This window comes from Lingula anatina, unplaced genomic scaffold (assembly GCF_051362555.1).
Source record: "Lingula anatina isolate TDL-2025a unplaced genomic scaffold, LinAna3.0 unanchor2, whole genome shotgun sequence".
Lineage (NCBI taxonomy): Eukaryota > Metazoa > Brachiopoda > Lingulata > Lingulida > Lingulidae > Lingula > Lingula anatina.
In genome coordinates this window covers 1-19,455 of record NW_028257598.1, presented here as the reverse complement: position 1 = coordinate 19,455, position 19,455 = coordinate 1, and the positions used below count along the sequence as shown (strand labels likewise).

Genomic DNA, 19,455 nt, shown 5'->3' with positions numbered 1-19,455 from the left:
GATATATCCCACTGTTTTCAGACTAACTTACTTCCAGCTTGTTCCTACTTGTACAATATACATATTTTATTTCAGTTATATTTTTGTAGTTTTCTGTGAGGTGAAAATACCCAAGCTATCAGAAGCGATAGAAGTGACCACTATAAGATCACATACCTAAGTAAGCATCAATATATATATATATACCCCATTCAACTTTTGGATGTCTTAATTCAATGGGCTTCTCTATGTAAAACATCCTCCGTAAGTATGGCGCGGTCGCAAAGGGGCAAAATGACTCGATATAATTTTGTGGGAAAAATGACTCGTTTCAGGAAATAAACAGTTCAACTTATGCTTTACTACTAAACAATGTGTTATTATTATGTTTAAGTGCCGTAGCACAAGATAATCTTTAAATAATCACAAGTTACCCTACACCGGTCTGATACGAACTGTCCAAGATACATATTCATTTCTAAAAAGATGGTATCCTACCTTTAGCTTTCTATAATGCTGTCAGTTCAGCTAAGGGTGGGAGGGGGGGGGGGATAAAGTCAGCAGCTGTTAACACTAAAAATGTATTCACACTATCGTGTATATCCCGAAAGTAATAATTATAATAATAAAAACTATATTTAAAGAACGTGAAACATGTTGCACATGGCCCTCAATACAAGCAGTGAACGAAGTTTTTAAACAAACAAATGACAGACGAAAACATTGCTTCCATACTATGTAACTACAGAAGGCAAAAAAATTAAATCAAGTACATAAAGCTAGCAAACAGATCAATAAATAAAGTAGATAAAAAATAAAGTTGTATGGAAAGCTGTATAGACTTTACCATCTAACCCAATGCAGTACTCAACATGACAGTAGTAATATAAATTTTTCCACAAAAATTTTCCACAAATCTCAACGCGTCTTACAGTAAGTAAATTAAATTAATATGAACACTACCAAAAATTATATTGAAAATACAAAGAAAGAAATAATCTCATACAGCAACAACACTGGGTTAAAAAATATCAGACAGTAAAAAATATAAAAGATATGCGTCTTTAAAAAATTGTTTAAAAAAATACGTCTTGTTGTACTTTCATCATCATATCAGAGATACCCATACTAATATTAAAACTTTGAAAAGCCATGCCTACGTTGGTGTAATCAGTGAATACTTTTTATCGACCTGAAGCATTTTATAAATTCGATCACATGCCACGGTGGTATTTTTCTCGCCAAATATGGGGAATCCATGCGATTTGTAATACGACAACAATCGGTTCACATCCTGGTAGTGTCTTTCTTGAGCCTTCATACAGCCCGGGTGCCAGGTCCAGTCGGTGAACTCAAAATTAAACAGGTCTCTTTGAATGACGCTCCTACTGAAAAATCTACAGTGATTCGGGCACATTTCGAAGCCACCGGAATAGCAAATCCCCATCAGAAGAGCTTGAGGGTAGTAAGTTTCCCTGTCGTACGGTGTTTTCAACAGTTCCTGTTTGGGTACTGTCTGATATTTCCAATGCATTGAAGTTCTAGCGATGGGGGATAGTTCCTCCGTCGTAAAATTTTCTTTGTAAGTTTTGAGAGGTGCTCTCCCGGGGAGTTCGGTTTTGAAGTCTCCGTTTGGGCGCATTTGGATGCGAAAGATGTATTCCTTGCGATGGAGAGTGTATATACATTGACACATTATGCTGAATTGAGAAAAGAGATTGTCGACTGATATTTCTTTAATGATTGCATCGAAAGATTTCTTATGTAACCGCTCCAAGTAATGGCGACATTCAACAACATGTTTTACTTTTATGATGACAGGAAAGTATGACATGCATTTCATGACTTCTCCAGTCCCGAATAAATTGTAATGCTTCATTGTTGTCATTCCCCATTCTTTCGTCAGAAACTGGCCAACGACGCCGACCACGATAGGTTTGCCGTCTCTGAAAAGGTCTTCCGGCGTAACAACCGTAACGAACAGAGTGTCTGTATCCACGTAGCCAACGTACTCGGCCTTGGTGTAATTTTCGGGATAAAACATCGACCGCTGCATACGGCTTGGCCCTCGATGGTTGTATATTTCTGGGTAGGGGTCTTCAAAGAAAACCTTCGGAAAAGGCGGGCTGTCTCTTATCGTTGCTTCCAACGCATGGTCCTCTTTCGATTCATTGTCTAAGATAACCATCACACGAATATGACGCGGCCAGAAAAGCATCAAGCTGGGTTTGAAGATCTTCTCGTAAAGATGATGATGTTTGTGGTACATGCGAAGGAACAGTTCAAGCGTCGGAACAGAGTTCCAGACACCTGGGATATTGGAGTTAGACCCGCTAGCACTAGTACCTGCCGGCGCCCCTTCATCCACGACGTGGCTTGGTCCTCCGGGGAGACTTAGGAGCTGGGACGTTGTTTTCTTATGCATTGTTATTAACAATACCATAATGCCCCCTATCGCCACACCGATCCATAATCTTATTAGTAGCGTACTTCTCATGACTGTAGGCCAACATGTGGTTTCATTTCAAAACCAGCAGAGCGTTTTTTGTAGCAATACCTGAGTACACCAGTCGAAAAGTCACTGCAAATTATAAACAGATCGCTAGATGTCCACCTTTCCAAAGAGAATGTTGACACGGCTTACACACTTCGGGGGTTACCTTGACTGGTCGGTGAACGGGTGTCGTAAAATCGTCCTATTATTAATAAACCGGGTGCATCAACCTGAAAAAACTATAATAAAATAACTGTCATTCTATTATGCCAAAGCACATTTTAAAAACACCAAATTCGATAGCAGCATTCAAAACGTAATAATAAAATAATCATTTGGTTATCTTACGACACTCGTTTACTGACAAGTCAAGGTGAGCGTCAAGGTGACGACCGCAACAACAACAACACTGGGTTAAAAAATATCAGACAGTAAGCCTAAAACACGGAACAGCGGAACAACGGAACAGCGGAACAGACTATAATGCGGAACATTGTTACTGTGGAACACACGACGCAGGAACGGAACAGCATAAAAGACGGAACGTTTAATTGTTGTGACTGCTGGCTTGCGGAACCAACAGTGCGGAACGGCCTTAGAAAACAAACGCTCCAATAACAACCAAAGAAAATTGTGACGTCACAGATAACTTAGACTATTAATAAATTTACAATTACAAGTAAACAAGAAAATATTTTTACAAAATAAAAATATCAAAATTATAAATATGCGTCATCTCATTGTTTTATATCAATAAATTCCTGAAATTACATTAGTTTTTATTTCAATGGTGATTAATCTTTTATCGTAGCAAATTAAATCCTACCATTGTATAAGTCATAGACGTTTGAGAGTGTATAAAATGGCTAAATTACAGCGAATTAGGAAAGGATGATGTGTTTTCTATCTCACCCCACCAATACTCACTACGGCCTTTTATGTTTCTTTTCTCTTTTCAATAAAAATTAGAGATATTTGTTGTTTGTTTTCCTATTTGCAAACTGTGGAGTCTACGTCATAATCGCTATCACCATAATGCTACAATAGCACTAGCAGCGGCAACGCTTAGAGATGCGCGATGGCGCAGAGAATGGTTGATACAATATCTGAAAAAAAACGCCCCGCTAACAACAGATAAAGTGTGTCGACTATTTAATCACACTGAGAAAGTGGACGTCATTCCGTTTCGACCAAAAGGAGGACAAACATTTGTTTTCAAAGCCAATTCGGAGGCGGAAAAAGAAGACTGGAGGGCAGACGGCCATAGGTGGACAAACGGCAGTTCTAAAAAATTACCTAGGAAACAACCATTATACAAAAAATCATACTTTTATGCAAAGGGTGCAGATGGAAAAGCCACCGTCATGCAGTTGTCCACTGAAAGATGGGTGCGTGCACCTTATGGCAGTGCCCATGAGCATCAATTTGCCATTAGAGAAATCAGGCCTCAAAAACTTATCAACTGTCAGGAAAAACGCAAGAGGGCCGAAAAGAGCAAAGCCTGGAAGGAAAAAACCTCGGGTGGGTGATGTATGTGACACCGGAACGGAACACTTAGCTCTAGACGCGGAACAACAGAACAACTACCACGGAACGGAACACATAGACATCGCCCACGGAACGGAACACTTAACTCTGGACGCGGAACACAGAGACAACGGCTACGGAGCGGAATACTTAACTCGGGACACGGAACAACGGAACAATGACCATGGAACGGAACACATAGACATCGACCACGGAACGGAACACTTAACTCGGGACACGGAACAACGGAACAATGACCACGGAACGGAACACTTAATTAACTCTGGACCACGGAACGGAACACTTAACTCACACAGACATCGACCACGGAATGGAACACTTAACTCTGGACGCGGAACACATCGATGAAAGTTTTCAAAGGGACATCAGCTACAGCAGAGAAGTGTGGATCCCGGCTGACAGGAATATTATTAAAGAAAATTTGAACGTCAGAGACCGCGACATAATCACTGACCCTTGCGGTTGGCTAAATGGAACCATCATCGACGCTTGTCATGATATAATTAAATATCAATTCCCGCTTCTAGAAGGACTCGAGTCATGTGCTCTGGCAGTACAGCTAGATTTCAAGCGTCACAAAAATCAATTCATCCAAATTATAAACCGAACACCAGACCGCGGTACACACTGGCTCACAGTATCAAACATTGGGTGTGCCCCAGATACAGTTAATATATGCGATTCCTCTTTCAGTGACATTCCAACTGTGGAACAAATGTGCATTGCGTCATTAATAGCACCATCGTCTGCAAGAACTCTACAAATTAACGTTTTGGACGTAACGCAACAAAACAACAACTATGATTGCGGTCTGTACGCAATAGCAAATATGGTTGCCTTGGCGCATGGTAAAGATCCCACAAACATGAAGTATGACAGTAAAAAACTGCGTTCACATTTATTTTTTTGTTTAGAAAGACGACATCTTTCTCTTTTTCCGATAACAAGCAGACGTAAAATTAAAAATCCTATCAAAAATTCGGTCGCGGTAAATTTATATTGTAATTGTAAATTACCAGATACACATACCCTCTATGTCATCTGTGACGGGTGCAATGAGGAATATCATCCTCAGTGTATAGGACGCAGTGACGAGGACGCATTGAATGAAGAACGAATGTATTGCACAGAATGCAGAAAAAGACAACAACAATAATAATAATAACTCAATATAACGCATTGAAACAAGAAATAATATATTGGCGTTCAAATTTTCTTTAATTATATGCAGGAAAAGAAGACAACAACAACAATAATAATAACTCAATGTATTCATATTCGTCTTGTTTTTCTTTTACCACTAAATAAATAATATTTCCTCGTTCCACAATGTATTTGATACACGTTCCGCTTTTTACTGTATTCCGCATTTTAGTCTGTTCCGCTGTTCCGTTGTTCCGGTGTTCCGTCTTTTAGGTTCTGCCCGAGCGAACCGGTTTTGGACGTAAAGAAGATGATGTTTGTGGTACATGCGAAGGACCAGTTCAATCGTCGGAACAGAGTTTATTAGTGATTATTAGAGCGGAAATATAAACGTTGGACTCTGTGAAGCGTCACGGCCCAAACAGAGTCAAGATGGCAGCAGCAGGTAGGCCCTATCAGGGGGTGGAAACGCGCTACTTATAGGTCAGAAGTTTATTGACTATCGCCCTACATCCGGGCATGATCAAATACAAATACAAGAAGTAATCCGCAGAGTGATTACCATATACAGTTTGATATACATTATATAATGTCTAGACTAAAGCAGGGAAAGTACATGTACTACTCAATAAAGATCAATATAGGGATAATTAAAAAAAAAAAAAAAAAAAAAAAAAAAAAAAAAAAAAAAAAAAAAAAAAACTGATTCAACTAGAATAGGCTACACTAAACCTTATATAAAACTAACTATTATTTAGGGGGATATGAAAACTGCATCATCAGTTAATCTAGGTTTTATTCAGCATGGATGCAATTTTCATATCCCTAGCTTTAAAACAATCATAAAGAAAATTAGTTGTGCATTTTGCAATATCAAAATCATTACATTGCAGTACAGTAATAAAAAGGTCACTGATGGACTCAGGGGCTGCACTGCCCAGTATATCTTTAACCTGGTTAAGGAATATGGCTCTTAGTGGAGCATAAGAGGGGCATATCATCATAAAATGGAACTCATCTTCAACTGACCCCATGTTGCACACCGTGCATAGCCTTTTCTCAATGGGTATTTTAGGATTCATGTGTCTCCCCTTTTCAATTGCCAAATTGTGGGCACTTATCCTGAATTTGCAAAGGAGTGTAGATTTGGGTTTGTGGATTAACTGTGTATATATTTCTCTTTTAAAATCTTTTTTGAAGGTACTGTAGGTACGTAATTTTTTGCCCTCCGTGTTCAGGGATGCTAGGTGAGATTTAAAGGCCGAACTATAAGAGATTTGGATAAGCGGTTTTATTATGGAAGAGAGTGCGGTCATGGATATTTTAAAAGGGTCCTCCCAAATGTCAGGGCGTCCAATGAGCGCCAGTGTATTTTTAATGCCGGTTGACCAGGTTGAGGTTTTAAGTCTGTTTAAATTTTCATTTTCATGAAGTGCATGAGTAACTAAGGAGGTGGTGTCATGGTGCTTTTTATATTGGAGGCTGTGCCAGTATTTGAGGGCCAGTGTGTGGGCAGTGGTCAGTATTGGGAAGCTGCCCAGTTCTCCGCGGACAGCATGTGAGGGAGATTTTCGGTTAACACCTAGGATAGTTTTGCAGGCCTTGAGATGTAAGGTTTCAATGGAAAGTTTGTCACAAATTAGGAAGTAGCTGTCTTTACTTGAGTTTTTGACAAAGTATGGTGCCCAAACTTCAGAGCCATAGGTAAGAATGGGAGCTATGAGTGAGTCAAAAAGTTTCATGGAAATGGGCACTGGGCTGGTGAATAATTTATTGCGGATTTTGAAAAATGCTTTCCCCCCTTTTGATTTGAGTATTTCAAGGGATTTGGTGAAACTTCCGGATGGAGTAAAGACAAGTCCTAAATAGCAGTATTCACTACAGATTTCTAGAGGTATATCGCCAAACTTGAAAATTTGTTTCTGGATTTTGTGGCCAGATTTATTGAATATCATGACTTTTGTTTTAGTGATGTTCACTAGTAGCTTCCATTTTTTGCAGTAGGCCTGAAGTTGATTTATTGCGGTTTGTAAACCTGCACTGCTTTCCGACATAATTACTAGATCGTCTGCATATAATAGGCAATTTAATTTTTGATTATTCAGAGACACTGGGTCACATCTGTCGTTAAAAATTGAGGGCAGGTCACTTATGAAGAGATTAAAGAGGAGTGGACTGAGATTACAGCCTTGCTTAACACCAACAGAGGACGAGAGACTATTTGTTATGCTATTTCTGCATTTGACGGCAAAACGCACAGATGAGTACATATTACGAAGGGTTCTTAGAAAGTTCCCATTGATGCCTGCCCTTGTCAGTTTGTAGAACAGGGCGTTTCGCCACACGGTATCGAAAGCAGAGGAAAAGTCAACAAAGCAAACAAAGAGGTTGGATTTAGAGGCCCTTTTAACATATTTGTCTATGAGGGTTTTTAATACTAAAATATGGTCACTGGTGCGGCTTCCTTTTTTAAAACCAATTTGATTTGGGGGTATGATATTGTGTTTTTCTACATATGTTGTGAGTCTGTTGTTCAGGATTAGACAGAATAGTTTACAGATATTGCTAGTGACAGCAATTCCTCTATAGTTATTTGGATCTGTTTTGTCACCCTTTTTGTGTATAACTGTTAGAAAGCTTGTTCTCCAAAGTGTAGGGAATGTTCCATTTGTGAGAATGTGGTTGAAGAGAATACACAGGGGGGCTGCCAGTCTGTGAATACCCTCTTTGATCATTTCATTAGGTATGCCATCTGAGCCAGAGGATTTATTATTCTTAAGTTTTGTAGAAGCCTTTTTTATTTCATTTACAGTAAGTAGGTAGTCAAGTTCATTGAAAGTACCGTTTTTAATACCATTAAAGAATTCATTAATTAGGGATTCAAATTTGGGGTCCTCATGTTGTAGACTTCTATTCATGAGATTATTAAAATGTTCCCACCATAAGTGGGGTGGTATAGGGTTACAGTTACTTTTTTTTTTCATTCTCACATAGCTGGTCATAGAGGTTCCAAAATGTTTTGGGGTCAGAATTCTCGAGGGTTTCAATTTTGTGGAAAATGTGGTTACGAAAGTCGTTTCTTTTTTTATTTAGTAGTTTTGAGTATTGTTTTTTTTGCCTATTGTATTCTTGTATGAGTTGTTGATTTTGGGGATTTTTTCGAATTTGTCTACTTAGAGATTTGAGTGATTTGGATACTTCCTTGCAGTTGGTGTCAAACCATTTTTTATTCATTTTACGTTTTTTAGCTTTCTTATTATTGTTCTTTTTAGTGAAACCTGCTTTAGAGGCCAGATTAGTAAGGAGTGTATAGAAGTTGTTGGTGAGTTGGTCAATGTCCATGTCCTTATTAAGTGAATATGAAGATATGAATTTATTTATTTCTGTCTGGCTATCTGGAGTTTCTAGTGAGGCTGACCAAATTTGTTTTATGATATTTGACCATTGATAGTTGCTGGGGAGGTCATGTGTTTGGTCTTGTGGCAGACTGTGGTCGGGGTAGTGGCACATACCAGTTTTTAGTGAGCAGGAAATCATGCAGTGGATGGACAGTGGAGTTAGAGAGTGTACCCTGAAATATTCCAGGTTACACAATATAGAACTATTACACAGTAGATAATCAATCACACAATTAGGCTTGGTCTTTGCGGCACGCGCGAACAGTAGTCGATCTACCACACCTGGGTCTTTTGTGTTTGACAACTGTTCACTCGTCAACGAGGTGCTTGTTCTAGACTACAGACTGATATCTACTAGTACTACCAGTGGCTTCATTAGTAACGTTCCCACAATACATGGTTTTCTGTCTGTGCGTACATACCCTGAATTCGGTTAGCCTCACTGACGTAACGAGAACAATGGACGTTTCTTACCCCTCTCTAGGATTACCCCTGGCCCTATATCACAGGCCACAGAATTTAATGGCTCATTCCCCTTGAAACCATCAATGTCGGTCTACGTAGATCGTTCGGTAGGCTACTTTTGTAGTATACCCCCCCCCCCCCCCACCCTGTAACTTTCTGTAACTTTCACTTTTCAAACAGTCTTTTACATTTTCTTGTTCATCTATGTCAAAGCTGTTGAAATAATTGCTTTTGTAATTACCTGTGGTCTTTTTATTAGTTTTAATCACATTTAATCCAGCCCATTGAAATACATTGAAAATCTACAATACACCCGCAGTCAATAACTTGCCGCGTTTTCGTTGGCTAACTCTAAGGTAATTTTATGTCTCCTCAAATCTGACGTTCCACTGTCATAATTAATTCATTATGGAAATTTAAAAAGAAGCTGGGTAATGAGGAACATGGACCCCTACAACCAGTTCATCTCTTCAGAACTCTTTTCCATGTGAAAAAGATCAGAAACGAAAGAAAGGATTATTTAATAGTTTTATATGGCAATCAATAGAAATAAAAGCATAACGGGGCATGTAAGAGTTCAAATTTATCTATATTTGTGTTTGAAAAATGAACTGAAAAAATTGACCTAAAAAGGACTAGACTTTTTCCCACCTGTTTCTTCTGTACACCATCTCGGCTCATAAAATTTCTATAACAATTATCTCGATTTTCTTGTGTTACACTCATACATGATTTGAAAATAGGATTTATGTCCAACAGAATGGTAAATTGTGTCCGATATTTAAGGCTGGCGATGTACTGTTTACAGTATCATCTCATAGCACTCAAAAATGTGACACGGGTGAAAACGGCTGAATTACGTTGTGAGTCTCAGCAACCACAATGAACAGGCTCTGCACCATATTTTGGTGATGATCCATTAATTCATTTATTAATTAATTGTTTAATAAGTTTATTTATTACTTAGCTATTAACAGATTTTGTTGAAATTTACAGGATAGGTCACAAATGGGCAAAGGAAGAAATGGTTGGATTTTGGTTGTGTTCCATTAATTAATTACTTGAAAATTAAATTTCCAGGATAGCTCACAAATGGACAATGGAAGAAGATTTTGGTAATGATCCATTTATTTATTATTTAATTAATAAATTAATCGATCATGGAACTCCGCAAGGACAAATAATTTAGTATTAATTAATTAAGAATACTGAATAATACTAAATTATGTCCTTGCGGAGGTTGCGCTCTCTGGTTTTCTTCTGCTCAGGTGCATATTTTAGTATTAATCAATTTATAATACTAATACTTAATTAATGATACTTTATAATACGCAATTATTTGTCCTTGCGGGGGTTGCGCTCTCTAGTTTTCTTGCACTGAGATGCATATTTTGGTGTTTGATTTTTTTCTTCCGATGTGTAGACATATCAAAGTTTGCACACAGTTTTACAGAGCGTTGTTTTCAGTCGTTAGCGTTTTTTTTTTTTTTTTTTTTTGTAATGTTTTAGCCATAAATAAAATCCTCATTTCAGTTACATCCACTGTTAGCTAGACGAAATGGTGACAGGGCATAGTCAAGCATTTTACACAAAACGCGACAAAACTGCATTCTCAGAGAAAGTAATTTGCAGAATCTTTTGTAAAAATATACTTGAGGTTGAGTACAAATTGTGTCAGTAAAATAACCATGCATCTCGTAATAGCCCTTAGCGCAGTTTGATTTTTCTTAGTATTAATATCGTGCAAATATTACACAAAAGGCGTGATATTTTTAAAATTTCTTTCATAAAACCTTCGTTTCTCTTCGCACTCCCCGCACTAGCAGGGCATGGATTTTAAACTTTTCTTGGATTGGCATGCGCACAAAAAGCTATATTTATCACTTTCTGTCTCCAGAGTTAAAAAAAAAAAGGAGAAATCGCGCTTATATTTTTAACTTCATTTTTTCCTTTTTTTTTTTCAAATGAACTTAAGCCTATATATATATTGAGTATCAGTAAATATGTATATAATATGTCTTTATTCAGGTGCGCAGCTTTTAAGTGTGTGTGTGCGTGTGTGTGTGTGTGTGTGTGTGTGTGTGTGAAGGGGAGGGGGCAAACCATGTGAGGGAATATAAGCGACGGAGGAGGGGGTCCGTTGGTCCCACTGCTTCCTACGCCTATATGTAGGCCCTAAACGTTACCACAAAGCCGCGTGCTAAGCGCACAATAACAATCACGAGCTTTGTTAAATATTAACACTTCTAAAAATGCACTGACCGAATTACAGTGATAAATACGTCATATCGTCCGTTGTCTATTTGACTTTGCCAAATCTTTATCGGCCCCTTAACATCGTCTTACGCCCTCTTCCTAACTTTACTATCAGCGACAGCTCACGTAAACAACGAACCCGCCTGACTCTAGATCTGGTACGGTGTTGAGTTTAAAACGCTCTAGTCAAAGCAACAAGTCGCATTCATTGACAGCGCCCAACGTAAGCATGAAAAGAGCGGAGATCTGCGAGGCTTTAGCTCCTCTGAAGATTGTCGACTATCCTGAAGTTCCGCCCCCTCCCCCTAAAGGGGTTGTGGTTAAGGTGAGGGTCGGGACAAGGAGGGGTATGTAAATCTATTTCGAAGATCCGCGTTCATACTGCTTGGAGACATAGGACAGATGGTGAGATATCTGTATGCATTTAGATCGTTTGCACGTGTGTGCGCGTGCGTGCGTGTTTTTGAGAGAGAGAGAGAGAGAGAGGGATTGAAACCATGACCACCTCAGTACAATTGCACATTCATCTGAACCTCTTATATTCTGAACTGAAGTGAACTAGCTTCAACTGATTATCAGTAAGCGACGGTGATAATATCCACAAGTCAAAATCTGGTCACAAGTCACTGGTGATTCTCTATTCTTGATATTATTAACCCAGATATACGAGTATGTCAACAGAAGTAGAGGTGTAACGAAACTGGGGGTCGTGCCATTGTCTCGTGTGCATATATAGCCTTAAACGGTATGACAGGAATGGTAGTCCGCTAGGAACCGTAGTCCGTTCGGCATTATTTAGTACAGGAGACTAACACTTACCTGTAGCAATCAACCGACTAATCATATTATTGGAACCTCGGACTTTCATTTCTCGGACTGCTATTCCTGTCACACCATGACCCTTTGGGAATGACATTAGTTCTTAAATTATGTCGCGTCCATAGGACATAATTACACCGTTTTGGTAACAGATTTATGCGACCGATTAATTCCTTTCTCTTTTGACTCGGTTTGAATAAAAATATGATATTTCGTGTTGTTTATTATGACGCCTTCCATAGACCTTTAATATTGTTGAGATGTTGCAGCTAATAACAATGTCCAAAATGTATGCGGGAACCAAACAAGATGTTTAACTACCAGTAGCTCCAAGTGTGAGTGGAGGATTAATTTTTACTTCTATGCAATGCAATGTGTCTCAAAATGCGTGTTGTTGTTGACACTGAATGTTGAAAAGGAAAAGCATCGAAAAAACCCAACCAAATTTCTATTTGGTGTTTTCACGTTTTTTTTTTTCTCCAGACCATAAATTTCAACTGAAATGGTTACTCCGCACGGCTAATCTTATTCGGATATCAGAGTTGAAAGTGAATTTAACTTGTAATTTAAATTAATTACAATGCTGACCGGTCCTACCCTCTGACCACAGTGTCCGTTAGTAGTCTGTTACAAAATTATTGTATCTCCTTTTCTTCAGTTTTGTATGCTGTACCTACTATATAAAGATACTATCAGAATGTGATTCCGTCCTACCTTCTCCTCAATTTACAGGAGAGCATTAAATCACGGGGAATCTTTTAAAAAAAAGTGACTTTGTTATCTTGACTATGGAAGTAGATGAAATGTAACGTAACTATCCAATAAAATTTACAAGTAATCACAAGTTGGACACCAACTCTTGGGTTTACAAATTATATCAGCAGATCAAAGATCTTACACGATTCTTACTCATTATAACTTTATTTACGTAGGCTACTTAGAATGGATGAGAACCTTATATGATAGGGAGGAAACATTGTGGTTCATTCTCAGCTGTTAATTAAAAATTTAAATAGTAAAAAGTATTTCTTATGTATTGATATAAGTTTTTTATGATAAAAACGAATTAATTATAAAATATACTTCATTATAATATATCCGTGTTCACTACTGTGAACTGGTAAACAATAAACTGTACATGTAGTAATGTAGTACTTACATCTAGATTTAAGTGACATTTGGTGAATGAATTGGTAAGTCATTCGATGCACACTTAAATCGGGCATAAGTAAGCACTGCACCTGTGCTATATTTGTTATATTTTGCGTTTTACAGCTATTCACACAAATATCACACTTACTCCACGGGGACTCACTCTGAATGAAAAAACACCTTTTATGGCCACAATTTGGTCGAAGGAAGCTAAGATATGTTGTTACTCCGTGCATATGTCATTTGATTTTGAATGTACTGCTAACCCCCTTCCCATGCTCCTCCTTCCCCTTCCCAAAGGAATATAACATATATATTTTTACAAATGAAAATTAAATACAGGATAATATTCGAATGTTTACTGGATTATCACACGAATAACTTCTTAGTTTCCGATGTCACAATTAATTTCGCCCTGTATTTCTTCTTCAATGTGACCTGTGCACGCACGGACAGCCCAACCTCTGCTTGAACGTGGTGGAAAGGATTGGGGCTGCAAAGCACGGAGGGTAGGGAGGACAGTACAGTAATGTGTTAAATAATTTAAGAACAGAAGAAGGCAAATGAGAAGTGTGTATATTGTTAATCTTAAGAGAGTTGACAGTTTGATAAAGTCAACGTATGAGGTTGATATTGGAAAGTACATGTACAGAACTACATCTAGCTTCTTGCCTTGAAAATGAAGAGAGAGAGAGAGCTATGGCACTGTATTGTTTTCCTAATGTTCTCAGGTTCGCCACTCACGTGGTGGTTCCTATCACCAGTGGTGCTGTGGTGAAGATTCCCGAGGGACTGGCGCCGGAATTCGCCTGTATGGTGCTGTGTAGTGGCATCACCACGTACAACGCCGTCCTGAAGACGAAAGAAAGAGTAACCGAAATGATCAGGATGAAAGGTAATGTATTCTTCAGAAAAGAATAACATCTGCAGTGTTATTGCACTGTTGATAGAAGAAAAATCGTATAGCCATGCTAGGGTGACATAAATCTATCCTCAACCGTCACCTCCTCTCTGTTTTTATGTACAGACACAGATGTGTCTGTACATATAGCCGTCATCTGCGTCTGTCGTCGCAGTCGCCGTCGTCGCCGTCGCCGTGCACTTTTACCGATAACACGATAAGTGGAAAACTGTTTTTTTCTTTTTGTTTGAACCTTACAGAACTGATGAATATTCATATGCAGCACCGATAACACGATAAGTGGAAAATAATTTTACCTTTTGGCTTGAAACTTACAGAACTGATGCATATACATAATACGGAGGTCAAGTTCGAAAATCAGCGTGATTGGGTCATTTTTAGTGAATTTAGGCTATTTTTTCTCTTTTTTCAGCATATGTGCAGCACCGATAACACGATAAGTGGAAAACCATTTTACCTTTTGGCTTGAAACTTACAGAACTGATAAATATTCATAATACGCAGGTCAAGTTCGAAAATCAGCACGATCGGGTCACTTATAGGGAATTTATGCTGTTTTTTCACTTTTTTCAGTATATATGCAACACTGATAACACAATATAAGAAAAACAGATTGGCCAATTGTCATTATACTCACAGTAGGGGCCAATCTTACTAAAACGCAGGTTGAGTTTGAAAATCGGCATAATCAGTTCATTATTTTAGAAGTTATGCTGTTTTTTCACATTTCCTCACATTCAATTCTTAGGCATGTTAACAGTCTCATTATTGAACTAATAAGATACGTAAAAGTGTTTGTTTGACATTTCCTGCATCTTTACAACATTGTTAGTTGATTTTTTAAAAATGATGGTAAACTTGTTATCATGTATTGTGTAATAAAGTGTCAAAAATGGAAATAAACTCATATCATTGCAGTTTGTCAGATGCATTCATCCACTATGTTCAGAATCTCAGAATGGAGGAAGTTGGACATTTAACACTGTTCTATTGATACTTTTCCCATCTCATCAATTTTCTTCATTGGTCATATAAAAATGGAAGTAAACTGTTTATTTTATTTTATGTTAAAAAAGTGTTAAAAATGGAAATAAACCCATTTCAGAACAGTGCTGTCTTGTTTACATTTTGGTATTTTCAATATGTGACTTTGAAGTTCCATGGGCCTGAAGACTTTTGCTTGTCACATTTTCTGAATAACCATGATACTAATATTTTATAATTAAAAATTGATGGTCATTATGCTGTAAAACATTATGTAATATTCCATCAAAATTTGAAGAAACCCCTATTTTGGGCACTGCTCCCATGATGACCATTTAAGGAAAATCATGTCACTTACTGTTCTCATACTTACAGGAAAGAAACATGGGACTAAAATACAGCTTCAGTAGGCAATGCAGTCTGTTTGGTAAATTTTTCTGGCAATTAAACTCCGTTCGGAAGGTATGGTGGAAAAACTTATTTTTCACGTGGAGTTGTTATCTAGTTTTTTTTAAATTTTTCCTTAACGTGGGGTTATTTCAAACAACTAGTGTATGTTAAAATGTTCTTTGTGATTAAAGTTGATGTTATGCGTTTGAACGCTCTGTTGTTTCAAATGTTAGAATGTTTTCCCGTTGGATTAAATGTGGGGTTTCAATACTGACGTAGTTCAGTTCCTTCATGTTCTGTTATTGATATACTGTTACAAGTCATTTAGTAGATTTGTGGAATAAATTTTTCGCCCCCCCCCCCCATCATCAGCAACTGCTGTGCATCAGTCAAAGATGTGCAAAAGAAACAAGGGAGATATTATATACCGACTAATTTATGCCGGTATAAAGTTTCAAACAATCTGCTTTAATTTTGAGTGCCCGTACAATGTTCTGCTGTGCTAGTATATGTTGTATAATCCAATCATTCCTCTGTCACAAAACTACCAAGGTTTTCTAAGTATTGTGGCATACATAACAAGCATCCAGTTTGGTAGTTGCTATGGATTATTAATATGATGTGGAATTCGATATTGTCATCAAATGCCATTTTGACACAGTTAAATCCATTCCTGATACCCTTACTGAGGTTAGGAATGCTTTAGTGCTGTATTGAATGCAGTTTTAATTTGTTGTTTGATGGTCTAGTATGTTATGAACAATACTACCCCCCCTCCAATAAAAAAAGGGATATGTGAATGAATGAATGAAAATGTGAAATGAGTTAATAGATAAATACATGAATAAATTACTGTTAAAATGAATTTAGTTTGTCACTAATGAAAATGGGTCAGTTTTTGTCTAAAAGTTTGGACCAGTTTTTGAGCATATATATAGTTATTTTTATGAAACATGCCCCTGATGTACTTTTAATAAGAAAAGCTCTCCCAGTCAATTGATTTGTCATCATGACTAATTGGATTGGAGATTGATTAAGCATTATGCTGATTGCTTCTGTACTAGAAAGTACCAGGTAAATGCATGCATTAATAGATACTTCCATCATTTCCACTTTCAATTGGCTGCATTGGTCTGTAGAGCCATTAAAAAGGGTTTAGAATTTAGGGTTATAATTAACGAAAGGCATGCCATTTACATGTTGGACCTTAATATAGGAAGAGCAATTTTCCTAAATATGTCAAGTTTTTTCCCTTGATATGCCTTTTCCTTAAAAACCATTGAGAAAATTAGATCTGCTAGTCTGTTTTTAAATAGAAGTAAAAAATACACCAAAGCTTGTAAAATAAGTTTTAGCTCCTAACCCCCAACTTGTACATCCGATGTAAAATTTTTCATTTTGTGAATTGACATGAAGGAGAGAGCCTGTTTATCAGTCTATGTGCTTTGGTCACATGTACTAGAAGCTGGCCATGGAGTGTGTTTGCTCAGGTAATACAGGTGAACTCTGTTGTAATGTAAGCGGAACAAAGGGCACGCACCCTCCACTGCATGGAGGGCCATTGTGATGGACAAATCAACAGGAAAATCCTAAGAAAATAAAGGAGTAATAGATGTAGGTGGGGTGACTGTGTGCAATACATAGGTTGTACATGCTGTCATTTCTTCACATTTTTAGCTGTCTGAGATCACAAAGTTGAGGTCTTATTGACGAGAACTTTGACTCGACTCTCAGCTTGATATTTTTTCATGGCATTAATTGTTTATATTATTTGAGAATTCCCAATCGGTCTATTTGGGTGTACAGGTGGGATAAGGTTGATTCAGAAGCTAATACTTATACTGACTTTAAATAGTGCGGTTTGTGAAATGAAGATTTTAAATTAAAATGAAAAATCCAGGTTAATAATATATGTACAAGTGCAGGTATTGTATACCAGGATGAGTCACCCAGTAATAATAACAACACAAACATCCCAGCTCCCATGCTGGCTGTGCCTTTATTATACCCAGCCTCTGATATTATCACCTAATTTAAAATGACATTTTTTTCTACCTTCCAGAGAGAAATTTACTGTGGGTCATTAGCCGTCTGTCCACTTCACGAAGGTGGGCCCTTGAAAATCTTGAATATTTGTGAAGAACTTACAAAGAAGCACAAACAAGTGGAATGACTAATTATATAGAGCAGGTTGTAGGGACTTTGTACAAGCTGGTGAACCTTTGGGACTTGGAGAAAATGTTGAGTATTTGAGACTTGTTACAGTTGAAGCAGAATGTAGATGGAGTCTCCATGGAACTGTGGGTGGAGTTGTGAAGGCTTAGGTGAACAGCTGAGCTGTTGACTGTCTAAAAAACTACAGCAGAGAAGGAGAAGTGAGGTTGCCACAGCCAACATCTTCATTGAGGAAGTTTAAGTTTAGGCAACAAAACTAAGAAGACATGGCGTACCAAGTGGTCACCCCCTCTCATATGATGGGATTGAAGGTAAAATAGTACTTTGTCTCTCTCCCTCTCTCTGTCTCTCTCTGCACACCCACACATTAAGTCAACATCACATTTAAGTAAGTGTTTACATAAATGCCAACATTTTCATTATTTTACAGGCACCTTGCATGTTATTCTCATTATTACAACAGGCTTTGCACTTAACATGTGTCACCTTGGTACATATTAACACAGTGATCGTTTGTATGTAGTCTACCTGCACTCATCTGTTTGTTCTGCCAGTTCCTGCTACGTACATGATAAACCTGGTATTTGACCAGTGTTATCTGTGCTAAAGTAATTACTCACTAATCTTTCTGCTTTAATCTCCAAACTGGGGGTAATTTACACATGAATTTTTGATAATGAATCCCAGACTGTGTCACAGTAACATAAGGCATCATTTTTGAGTGATTTTTTATGTTCTCGACAATAACCGCAGAGTGCAGAATGTTGTTTGCCACTCTCAGTATACATTTTAGTGCCTGTTTGATACTGGAATTATTACTCTGAATTGGCTTTAATTATTCTACTTGTCAATTATTTTTTCAAGACCAGTCATTTTGAGACACTGACAAAAACCTTTCTTTAACCCAGCTCAGTCTCAGAGTTTTTTTTATCCCTTAATACTCAGGTATATAAATGTCAAAACTGTTTTGTTTGAAAATATATCACAGTATTTGTTCAAATTTATACATGGTTTTGTCTCACACCTGCAGTCAAATAGACTTACCAGAATTATTTCCCTAAAGTGCCACAAGTAATTAGATATGACTTAAGATTATTATTGAAATATTTGCAGGCATTTGCATCTTACCTTGGCTTAAATATTTCTAAAGTTAATCCCTGCTAAAGTCCTAATTTATTTAGTGAAATGTCAGTAAATTGGTCAGAGTGACTTGGAGAAATAGTTGAGAAATGTAGCAGTTACTGTGTTCAAAACATCTCAGTGCCCTGAATTATTGAATATGCTTCATTCTTGGCCAAAAAAAAAAAAAAAGAAAAAAAGGAGTAAATATCTCATTAAACATGAAGATTTGTGCAAGTACTATTGCTATTGAACTGGGAGATTTGATTTTATAGTTAACTGTAGTATATTTTATTGGTTGATGATAAAAAAGTAAAAAGAATAATTACAACATTTTCATTAAATACTATGGTTTCCAATGAATGTGGTAAATATGCCAGGAAGGCGCAACAAATAAATAAGTGTCTGTCAGCTTTAATTTTTTTTCATCTTCTTCTCTCTCACAGCACAGGGAGCCAGTGTTTAAGACACCTATGACTTTCAGTCCTCGTTTGGTAGGAGAGCAGGCAAGACCATCCCCATCCAGAGTTGATGTGTGGAGGGAACAGCTAGGCTTAGATGGTAAGGAAAGGCTAAATAAACCTGTACATGTACTGTTATGTCCTTAAAAA

General features: G+C 37.5%; 1 protein-coding gene across 2 annotated transcripts; it reads left to right on the top strand.

The window, feature by feature from the left end:
• Positions 1-3,518: 3,518 nt before the first annotated feature.
• On the top strand, positions 3,519-19,405 carry LOC147759327 (uncharacterized). Of its 2 annotated transcripts, none has more exons than XR_015331575.1 (5): positions 3,519-5,609; positions 13,711-13,763; positions 13,986-14,149; positions 17,613-18,036; positions 19,291-19,405. XR_015331575.1 is itself a non-coding variant. In XM_086998286.1 (5 exons), exons 1-4 carry the CDS (start codon positions 11,686-11,688, stop codon positions 17,687-17,689), a joined length of 297 nt encoding a protein of 98 aa, XP_086854412.1. In that variant the 5' UTR covers positions 10,165-11,685; the 3' UTR covers positions 17,690-18,036; positions 19,291-19,405. The 2 variants fall into 2 exon arrangements, 1 of the variants encoding a protein (XP_086854412.1); XM_086998286.1 differs by lacking the exon at positions 3,519-5,609 and adding an exon at positions 10,165-11,688.
• The last annotated feature ends 50 nt before the right edge of the window (positions 19,406-19,455 follow it).

Coding starts and splice junctions, on each gene's coding strand:
- LOC147759327 (XM_086998286.1), top strand. Junction 13,764..13,985: donor GGGGCTGCAAAGCACGGAGG/GTAGGGAGGACA, acceptor TAATGTTCTCAG/GTTCGCCACTCACGTGGTGG. Junction 14,150..17,612: donor CGAAATGATCAGGATGAAAG/GTAATGTATTCT, acceptor TCTACCTTCCAG/AGAGAAATTTACTGTGGGTC.